The sequence below is a fragment of the Nylanderia fulva genome, unplaced genomic scaffold, assembly GCF_048542155.1.
Source record: "Nylanderia fulva isolate GAGA-0341 unplaced genomic scaffold, ASM4854215v1 Scaffold3, whole genome shotgun sequence".
In the NCBI taxonomy this organism is placed as follows: Eukaryota; Metazoa; Arthropoda; class Insecta; order Hymenoptera; family Formicidae; genus Nylanderia; species Nylanderia fulva.
In genome coordinates, this window is record NW_028190368.1 from 2,169,856 (window position 1) to 2,179,606 (window position 9,751).

Here is a 9,751-nt window from a genome sequence, read left to right on the forward strand (position 1 = left end):
TTGGCCGCGAGAAGCCCTAGAAATTTTCCACTAGAATTTTTAGCTCGATAGCCAATCACGATAGATCGGGCCTAACCTATTATTTTCCCTTCTCATGTACCTTATTTTCATAGGTGAAAACTTGCCAATTTTGGAGTCGGTGTACTCTTTGATGCGTCGTGTCTTTTTACGCCAAAACGGTGGGAATCAATTGCCGGGGAATAAGGGATGAAATTAAGATCTTAATGTTTATAGAAAAATAAACAAATTGAAAACTGCATACGTGAATGCACATGTGTAACTTTATGGAAGCAATTGCTGCCTGAAAAGGTATTAAATTCGAATGTAATTTATTTCATTTAACCTGCACATTAATTTTATACTAAAACTTATTTGCTTATGATTTAATAATTATATAAGGGTACTTTCCTACATTAGTGATACAAGTCGACAGAAGTATTATTCTATCTTTTATTATTCCTGAATGTTGAAAAAAGACAGAATGCTACTTGTCGACTTATGTGAATTTGTGTCACTAATAAGAAAGCTTATAAGTGAAGTGTTTAGATAAAAAAGACATCTGTCAAATTATAAATTATTATATCCTACATGTCTTTATTGCAGTCATTCAGTATGGATGCCAAAGCTCTTCCCAGTCTCTTGAGTTTGAAAGTGACTCCTCCGTCAGAGTTACAAAATCAGAATGTTGACAATGGGATTGGAGAAGGGGATGGTGGTTCTGTTAAGCTTCCAGCTGCTCTGGAGCAAGCCCTTGCATTTAAGACAGAGAGAGCTAAAGAAATAGGCGGTGATCCTGACGATGTTATTTCTGTAAGTAAATCACCAAAGGACGATGGCGAAGATGCTTCTCAGATGGAAGACGTCATAACGGAGCTGGAACAACAAAAATCAGAAAAAATGGATTCTAAATCAAGTAAAACCAAGAAGAAGAAAAAGTCAAAGAGGAAGAGACACAACGGTGAGAAGAGGGATGGCGAACAGAGGAAGGACAGTGTAGAGGACAATGCTAAGAGTAAAGATGATTTGCCGGAAATAGAGTATATACAGGAAATACCGAGCATAAATGATTTAGAACCGATGTATCGTCAATTTGCTAGGGTCTTCGAAGCGTTCAAACTGGTGGAGCCGGAACCGAGTCCGAATGACGCGGCTGACAAGGGTGAACCCATCGGGCAGTATCCCCCGGTGACGAATATACAGACCGCCGGCACCGGGGTGCCGAGTAAAGTGCCGCTGTTGGACGATTTCGACGACGATGCGAATCAGCAGCAGCAGCAGCAGGGCACCGGCGAAAACGGGGCTCCACGACTGTCTAAGCGAAAACTAAAAAGACTCACACGACTGAGCGTAGCGGAACTGAAGCAGCTGGTGGGTCGTCCGGACGTGGTGGAGATGCACGACGTTACGGCGCGAGATCCTAAGCTGCTCGTGCAATTGAAGGCGCATCGAAACACGGTACCGGTACCGAGACACTGGTGCTTCAAGCGGAAGTATCTCCAGGGCAAACGGGGTATAGAGAAGCCGCCCTTCGATCTGCCAGACTTTATCAAGCGTACCGGTATCACGGAGATGAGAGCGAGTCTGCAGGAACGCGACGACACGCGTACGCTGAAGGCGAAGATGCGGGAGCGAGCGAGGCCCAAGCTGGGTAAGATCGACATCGACTATCAGAAGCTGCACGACGCCTTCTTCAAGTGGCAAACGAAACCGCGTATGACGATCCACGGGGACCTCTATTACGAGGGCAAGGAATTCGAGACTCGATTGAAAGAAAAGAAACCGGGAGAACTCTCGGACGAGCTGCGCACAGCTCTGGGCATGCCGGTCGGACCGAACTGTCAGAAGGTACCTCCGCCCTGGCTCATAGCTATGCAACGTTACGGGCCACCGCCGAGTTATCCGAACCTCAAGATACCCGGTTTAAACGCACCCATTCCGGAGGGCTGCGCTTTCGGTTATCATGCAGGCGGATGGGGAAAACCACCAGTGGATGAAACAGGTAGACCGCTCTACGGAGATGTGTTCGGGGTGTCCCGCACATCCGGCGCGGATGCGATGGACGAGGAAATTGATCGGGGAATGTGGGGCGAGCCGGAATCGGAGTCGTCTGGCGACGAGGATGAGGATGAGGACGCCGAAGAAGGTGGCGAGGGTGGCGAGGGCGAAGGAAAGGACGGAGACGATGACACTAGCGGATTGGTCACTCCTGGTGCAGAAGGTCTGATCACGCCGAGTGGTATCACGTCGATTCCGGCTGGTTTGGAGACTCCGGAGACCATCGAGCTGCGAAAGAAGAAGATCGAGAGCGAGATGGAAGGCGGGGATACGCCCGCTCTGTACACGGTACTGCAGGAACGACGTACGGAGGGTCTGGGCGCCAGTATGATGGGTAGCACGCACGTTTACGACATGACTGGCGCAGCGGGTGGCCAGGCACCACCGTCTGTCATCGCGGCACGTCGTGGCGGAATCAGCGGTAGCGCGAGCGACGCTCGTGCAGAAAAGGACGGGGCGGTGGAGTTGACCCTGGATCCCAGCGAGTTGGACCTCGACTCTGAAGCGATGGCGTCCAGGTACGAGGAGACGATGAGATCCAGACAGGCGCACCTTAGGAGAGAAGATCTGTCGGATATGCTGCAAGATCACGTACAACGGCAGAAGGTATCTATTTTTATTGCGTTATAAATATAAGGAGGAATAGCATTAAACACTCTTTTTATTCTATGTATTTTATTGATTACATTTATATCACATATAAATATATTACATGCATATAATTATATAAATTGGTTCTTTTAATAACATTCTTTTAGTATGTCAATTTTGTACTAATTATTTTTGTTTTTGTGTTTCAGAGCAAACGTAAACGTCAGCAAATCCAGGACACAAAAACATCTAAGAAATATAAAGAGTTCAAATTTTAAGGTTTTGTTGTATTATTTTTCCTCGTGATTATGTATCATATTATAATATAGGAATGAAATTATTTGAGATACATAAGATTGGGCTTATTGTAATGCACCACTTCGACGAGATCGCAAAATATTATTCAATAGTGATTCCAATTTTGTATTTCATGTTTACAAGTTATATGGTTGATCGATAATAAATGGATCAGCCGTGTACATTTACGATATATAAATTGACGATAGTGATAGATTATGATAATACACACTATGAGCTAAATATTTTTCAATAAATATAATTTTCTATTTTTACGTAACACAAATAGGAACGACTACGTAAGTACTATATCGAAAATGCAGTCTTTAATACACATTTGTTCAGTTTTTTAAATTATGTTTTTAATTATGTCACATTTTTCAGTATAGTGACACTATATGGCAGTAAATATGTATAATTATTTCACACAGTTCATTAATGTAATGCACTGTCATACCTCGAAGTTTCTTGTACTGAATTTTGTTGCAATCTATAATATATTCTCAAAATAATCTATGAACAAGTGAATGTTTCAAATGCATTATGAAAACTACCCACTCAAACTTTGGTCCAGCAACAGGATAATAATTTAATTATACGAGTATATATACATAATTAATTAGATTAATTATAATTTATATATAATTATAAATAATATTATAATTAATATAATTATATTATAATTAAAATTAAATTTATATATATATATAAAATATATATTATACAATGTGTCTCTTTTGAGATAATAAATTGATGTGGAATTGTTTTAAATCAAATTCCATAAGCGGATATGATAGACGTTGCAATAGTACAAAAAGACAAGGAAGAAATAAAGCAATAACGAACTTACTGATAGCAATACCGATGTCGAGCCAACTGCCATACGGCGTGACACAGTACATTAAAGGTAGCAATAAACAATCGCCTAGGAAAAGAACAGTTGAAGAAATAGTCTTTTTGTCCTCTTCTGATTCTAGTGAATAGCTTGCGCATCCGACTATTATCAAAGGAATGCTAAGCTTGAAGATTATCAAAGATGTCATTAGAAACGGAGAGAAAACTGTTACAAAGTGACGCGTCCAAGATGGATCAAACGAGCTAATGCTCGCCATATTTCCTGTGCCAAAGAAACTCAATAATATATACAACATCTGTAGTAAGATGTTAAGGATATACATAAATTATTATAATTGTTTCTCACATAAATCAGAAGAAAAATATTACAAAATTAAAAATGGAAGATAAATTTAATTTTTTTAAGATTAAATAATATTAGATTACTTAGTCACAATATATAAATTTAATAATCTATTTTTCTTATTTTTAATTAATTAAAAATCTTTGAAATATAAACGAATATCTTGTGATAGAAATTCTTGTAACAGTAAAAAAAATTTTTTTTAAAGGATACAAAAAATGCTGCCTTGATCAAGTCCCTTGTAATATGTGTCTTTTGTATATTTCTTGAGTTCTTTGAAGTGGTTTGCAACCAACAATGTAAGTTGATTGTAAGTATAATTAAGAAGAGTGGCTCGTATGATGTGGACAATAATGTAAGAGGACAGAAAAATCCAAGCATTACACCCAGCATTCTTCTCTTGGGTTCCATTGGATAGTAACAAATGCATAATGGTGTAGTCAGTAGAATGGTCCACGATATCCAGTATCGACCATCGAGAAATTGTGTATACACCAGGCTCGTAATAATTAAACGTAAAATTTCCATTATTTTCCGACTTTGCGATGTTTCATTAATAATCACTATCGACATTGCAACACAAATGCCAATTATCCTGAAAAAAAAAAAAAAAAAAAATTTAAGTCAATAAAAAATTTATTTTATATTACTAATAAAAGAAAAAAAACGAACAAAATTGTTAGCTCTATTCAATATTTTTTTATTAAAATATCTTTAAATAATTTTTAATTATGTGTAATTGCTTTCAATATAAACATACACAATATAGTTGCGTGGATATGGCTCCACGACCGGCAATAAAGGAAAGACACATAGTGCTATTGACGTCCAAATCATGGGTGCTGGTACATTTTTCGATTTTGCTATTCGTATCAATATGATAGATAGTACTCCTATGCTGAGAGCAAATCTATATGTCAGTCCGACAAATAGTATTACTAATAACAACAATGTGCCTCCGATATCTAAAGATAGTTTTTTCTTGCTTTTTATAAACACAGGCGTCAACGTACTTATTTTAGTAAAGCCCAACCATATAGAAAATATAGAGATGCACGTAAAGAACGGTAATCTCCAGTTCCTATAATCAGATACTGTACACAAAGTAGATTAATAAAATTTATAATTAATAAAAACACATAATTAAAAATCCATTTTTATAAGTAAAAAAATTATAATTTAATGGAAAAAATACTCCATAATAAAAAGAGATAAATTTTTGTATACTAAATTAATGCATTTTAGTGTGCAATTACCATTAACTAACTGTCTAACTAACAGTATTATCAGCAGACCTCCTAATCCCACGGTTATAAGTACAGAGACTTGCAAGTTTCGACGCTTACGTTTCATTCCAGTTATTTTCGAGAATAACGTAATTATCCAGCCAAGCCACATTATCGATAGACTTATTAAAAAGCGCATTCGCGAAAATCGCCTGAAATATAACAAGGCTTCCTTGCCAAAGTGAATTGCTTCTTCGGCCTCTCGAATTCCATCTGTGATATTTCTTTTATTGATATGTTCTTCGATTTTACGAATTCTATTATTTAATTGCGTTTCTCGCCAATCAATATTAGTATCGTCATATATAGCACGATTTCCAGTTACTTGATGTGCAAGTTGTTTCACATTGCTGAGTAAAAAACGTCCGACATATTCCTGATAATTCGCGTCAAAGTATTGCCACGGTAGTGCACCCTAAGAAAAATATTTCGTGTGAATATTTTATATATTAAATGATATACTATATACATATAAAATGTAAACACTTACTTCGTTATTTGTAGGAATAGGAATTCCTATCAAAGACGCTATCAGGGGAGCTATACTCGCTTGCTCAATATCTTGACGGAAGCAAGACGATTTTATTCCTGCTCCCCAAACAACTAACGGTGTCTCAGTCTCGGATGGCAAACCACTTCCATGAGATCCCCAATCGGTCATTCCATGATCTGCCGTGAATACATAAGCAGTGGTACCTTTTCCAAAAAAGTTCTCTGTCATATTCACAGTCTCTTTAATTCTCATATCGACATAGTTCATGTTTTCAATATATTCCCTAAATTCAAAATTTCTCTCTTATCAATAGATCTGCATTTTGTATATTTAAAAAAATTACAACAATCTGCAACAAATCTTGAATACTTGGAATGTGGTTTTTTAGCATGTCCTAGTGTGTCGCATCCGAGTAAATGAAGGAATAAGATAATTTTATCCTGATTTTTCAATGTTTTAGCTACCGAGGAGTTCAACCATTCCAAATAAGCATTAAATACCCATGAGTCCAAATGCATTGTCTGATTATTCAAGTTTGGGTCAAAATCTTGCCACGTGGAGGGATAACTACTTCCATGAACATTTTGTTTGCTACCTGTGTTTTCGAGATTTCAATATAAGCATAAGAATTAAAAGATTGACAATGCTATATCTTCCTTTTAGAATACCCTTTGTGAACATTGGAATTATATCTGGACTGCCCCAAGCCCAAGTAGCATAGCTTTGATTGAAAACAGAATCAAAATCCACTGGATTTTCCTGCCAGCCCTTAAAGATAGCACTTGGATCTTCGTACAATCCTGCTGTAATTGCAACATGACCTGGTCTCGATTCTGTGGGCACTCTTGTATGAGATATTCCCCAAACGCCCTTATTTTTCATCACATCCCTGCAAAATATATCAAAGTAAAATGTACAAATATTAAAATGTAACAAAATATAAATTATAATATATTAAAATTTTTAAGAATTATAATAATACATAAATTTATATCCAAATAAAATTAAATTGTGATCAATAATATTATTGATGTATTTAATAAGATAAATTAATTTTTACTCAGTGTAAGAATTAATTAATTAAATAAAATCCAAACAACAAAAATAAAACTGCTTTATAATTTTTGAATGACAAGTTTTGAAAAATACCCGAGAAAAGGTGGTGTCTTATCTATGAATGTCTGAAACCTCAGACCATCTGCTACAAAAAGCAACAATCTTTTAGCCGGAGGACCACTCGGTGCTGATATAACCGGCAATTCTTTAATGATAAATGAATTAAAATTAACATCAAGCACACTCCATAATAAAACGAAGTGCATATAAAATCCCCATAGACCGAATAAATAACTATTGTCCGGTATTGGATCGATCCATGGCTTTTTATATTCTATTGAATCATATGATTGGCACTCGATATCGTGTAACTTTTTTGCGAACATTTTTAATAATTTTCGAAACTTAAAATTCACAGGTTGACATAACACGATATCCCATACACACACCTGAGCCCGGGACATCTGGGCACAATATTAATTTAGCAGAAACATATCGAGATTTTGAACAGAAGTTGTGTATGACGATCTCTATTCTAAATTCCTCTTCAATTCCTACTGCATATAGTAAAATGCGTACAAATGAAAAATTGCATTGTCATAGTTGTATCTTTCACTCACTGTTTCTTTTTTCCTTTTTTTTGGCATTACTTTATCTCGGAAAAAATTATTTAGCATTTTGCATATGGTTACATGTTACCATAATCACATGACAACTGTAAATAATGGGAGAACAACACGAGAGGAAAATTTCAGTTTACGGAGACACAACTGGTTCAGAATTGGGAGAATTTGCTTCACATCTGTTTATTTATATACGTTTTCCACATTATCTGATGTCGGCAAGTCAGATTGGAAAAAAATATAAATTGCCAAAACTATTATGAGCACTTGAAAGATATATATATACTTATATATACATAGAATGAGGAAAATGTAATTATGTAAGAAGTTGAATCTATTTCAAGAATAATGATTCTAAGAATTTTACGTCTTTTGACACGAAAATTTTAATATAAATTTTCTGTGCAAATTTTATTATCACACATTTATCTACATTTCTCTTAAAAGTATTTGAATAGATAAGCAAATATACATAAGTATTTTTACATTATATATATATATATATATATATATATATATAGTTAAAAATTATTGTATAGGACTAGTATAATTAAACTGCAATTTTTTGAAATTAAATTACAAAATAAGTATATAAGCCAAAAGAAGAGTATTATGTACATTTTTAAATATGAATGTCGAATCTTCTTTTAAATACTAGCACCAGTCTAGTACATGTAATATTTCAAATTATCTCTCTGTGTGATGTACTTTATATATAAAACGTAGTTAAATATATAATTTAACTAATTTTATCCGGTTTTAATTCTTTATAATAGACTATAGCACGCTCTATCATTGATCTGTTTTCGCTTTCTGTACTCGCTTCAGTTGTACTCTTACTATTTTTATTAGAATTTTTTTTTGTATTGTCTTCCAAACTGTTGCTTATTTCCTGCGGGGATACAGGTTCGGGTAACTTGTGCCTTGTATGCTTGGCCAAGTCACGGATTGCATTTTGCAGATAATGGATACGAGCTTCCTGCTGCAACGTAGTATCGTACAACGCCTGAATATCATCCGTAAACTTCTGTATCTGCATTTGACGGACCTCTTCCTTCTTCGCTTCTTTCGTGACCTGTCTATTGTACTCCAGGATCACGCATCCACCAGCTACACCAAAAATAATCAACTCGCCCATCAAACTAGCACCCAATTCAATAGCCATAGTCTCGTTCAGCTTTGCCACCTTTGTGGGCTTACCAAGATTCATGATATACATCTTTGCTTTCACCTCCGCCCAATGATAAACTATAAACATCGACAATTACATTTTATAAAGGATGTTTTGTAAAGAAATAAATTTTGAAATAGAGAAGTACTTACATTGAGCAGGCGGTATGATGAAGTAAGTCCTGAAAATCGGATGACTCTTTGCTTGATTGACGAGAAATTTGGCTAAAGGTTTACTGATTTGTTTGACAAAGAGTACGCCCAATTTAAGGGCCGGAAATACGCCGACCGGCATCTTTGCCGATTAACGAAGCAGCAACGGTAGCAGCTTCTCATCTGCTTTCTCGATATTCTAAAAACGATTTTTTCTTAATTAAAAAAATCATAGAGAGCATCTCAAGTGTCAAATATCAGATTCGTTTCGTCGAGTTCAGTTTAATGTTATTTCGTAATCGCGAAATCATTACCTCACCTGGGAAATTATTTCGGCATATAATATTATTGTTATGTCACATGACAGAGATTCTCTTATTACGATTCTCTTTGAGCTGTGCACAGCATAATTCTTAGCTAAAGGATAAACCACGTTCTAATCTCATCGTTGAGAGACAAAAAGGTTTTCACGAACAATAATAAATCTTTTTACAAAGGTACAGTGGACTGAGATCTATGGACAACCTTTCGGGTTAGGTTCGGTTAGATTAGCAAAAAGTGCACAGCTAAAAAAGGAACAGGCCTACGGATACTATACAACAAATAATGAGTAAGATTTTATTATTTCATTATTTCGAGAGGATATTTTGCCATTTTAGCTTCAAGGATATTTTTCAAATGTTTTTCTATTATTTTTCCTTCGATATAAAATTTATTTCATCAGGAGCACTAAATGTAGATGCACAGCTAAAAAAGGAACAGACCTACGGATATACAACAGTAATGAGTTAATTATTTCGAGAGGAAATTTTGCCATTTTAGCTTCAAG

The 9,751-nt window shown here is 35.8% G+C and overlaps 3 protein-coding genes across 6 annotated transcripts; 1 reads left to right on the forward strand and 2 right to left on the reverse strand.

Moving 5' to 3' along the window:
• The first annotated feature begins 102 nt into the window (after nt 1-102).
• Sf3b2 (splicing factor 3B subunit 2) lies at nt 103-4,094 on the forward strand. The gene is made up of 3 exons (XM_085484291.1): nt 103-309; nt 604-2,661; nt 2,856-4,094. Exons 2-3 carry the CDS (start codon nt 613-615, stop codon nt 2,922-2,924), a joined length of 2,118 nt encoding a protein of 705 aa, XP_085340417.1. The 5' UTR covers nt 103-309; nt 604-612; the 3' UTR covers nt 2,925-4,094.
• LOC114927913 (GPI ethanolamine phosphate transferase 1) lies at nt 2,953-7,741 on the reverse strand. Of its 4 annotated transcripts, none has more exons than XM_085484290.1 (8): nt 7,597-7,741; nt 6,589-6,809; nt 6,290-6,515; nt 5,918-6,203; nt 5,398-5,842; nt 4,902-5,235; nt 4,355-4,736; nt 2,953-4,094 (listed from the first exon to the last, which is right to left on the reverse strand). In XM_085484290.1, exons 2-8 carry the CDS (start codon nt 6,800-6,802, stop codon nt 3,663-3,665), a joined length of 2,319 nt encoding a protein of 772 aa, XP_085340416.1. In that variant the 5' UTR covers nt 6,803-6,809; nt 7,597-7,741; the 3' UTR covers nt 2,953-3,662. The 4 variants fall into 4 exon arrangements, with proteins under 4 accessions (XP_085340416.1, XP_085340415.1, XP_029154828.1 ...); XM_085484289.1 differs by lacking the exon at nt 7,597-7,741 and adding an exon at nt 7,426-7,488; XM_029298995.2 differs by lacking the exon at nt 7,597-7,741 and adding an exon at nt 7,070-7,477 and having other exon boundaries at nt 5,918-6,123; nt 6,264-6,515.
• A 219-nt stretch (nt 7,742-7,960) lies between these two features.
• Nucleotides 7,961-9,685, reverse strand: LOC114927933 (optic atrophy 3 protein homolog). Its single transcript, XM_029299007.2, has 3 exons — nt 9,242-9,685; nt 8,923-9,121; nt 7,961-8,847 (listed from the first exon to the last, which is right to left on the reverse strand). The coding sequence occupies exons 2-3, from the start codon at nt 9,062-9,064 to the stop codon at nt 8,339-8,341; spliced, it is 651 nt and encodes a 216-aa protein (XP_029154840.1). The 5' UTR covers nt 9,065-9,121; nt 9,242-9,685; the 3' UTR covers nt 7,961-8,338.
• Nucleotides 9,686-9,751: the final 66 nt, after the last annotated feature.

Bases quoted from the DNA above. Each gene is read 5' to 3' on its own strand.
- Sf3b2 (XM_085484291.1), top strand. From the start codon at position 613: ATGGATGCCAAAGCTCTTCCCAGTCTCTTGAGTTTGAAAGTGACTCCT. The intron at 2,662-2,855 runs GTATCTATTTTT...TTTGTGTTTCAG, and splicing joins ATCACGTACAACGGCAGAAG to AGCAAACGTAAACGTCAGCA.
- LOC114927913 (XM_029298985.2), bottom strand. From the start codon at position 7,440: ATGTCCCGGGCTCAGGTGTGTGTATGGGATATCGTGTTATGTCAACCT. The intron at 6,516-6,588 runs GTATTCTAAAAG...TCGAAAACACAG, and splicing joins AATTCCAATGTTCACAAAGG to GTAGCAAACAAAATGTTCAT. The intron at 4,737-4,901 runs GTATGTTTATAT...TTTTTTTTTCAG, and splicing joins TATCCACGCAACTATATTGT to GATAATTGGCATTTGTGTTG.
- LOC114927933 (XM_029299007.2), bottom strand. From the start codon at position 9,064: ATGCCGGTCGGCGTATTTCCGGCCCTTAAATTGGGCGTACTCTTTGTC. The intron at 8,848-8,922 runs GTAAGTACTTCT...CGATGTTTATAG, and splicing joins CATCATACCGCCTGCTCAAT to TTTATCATTGGGCGGAGGTG.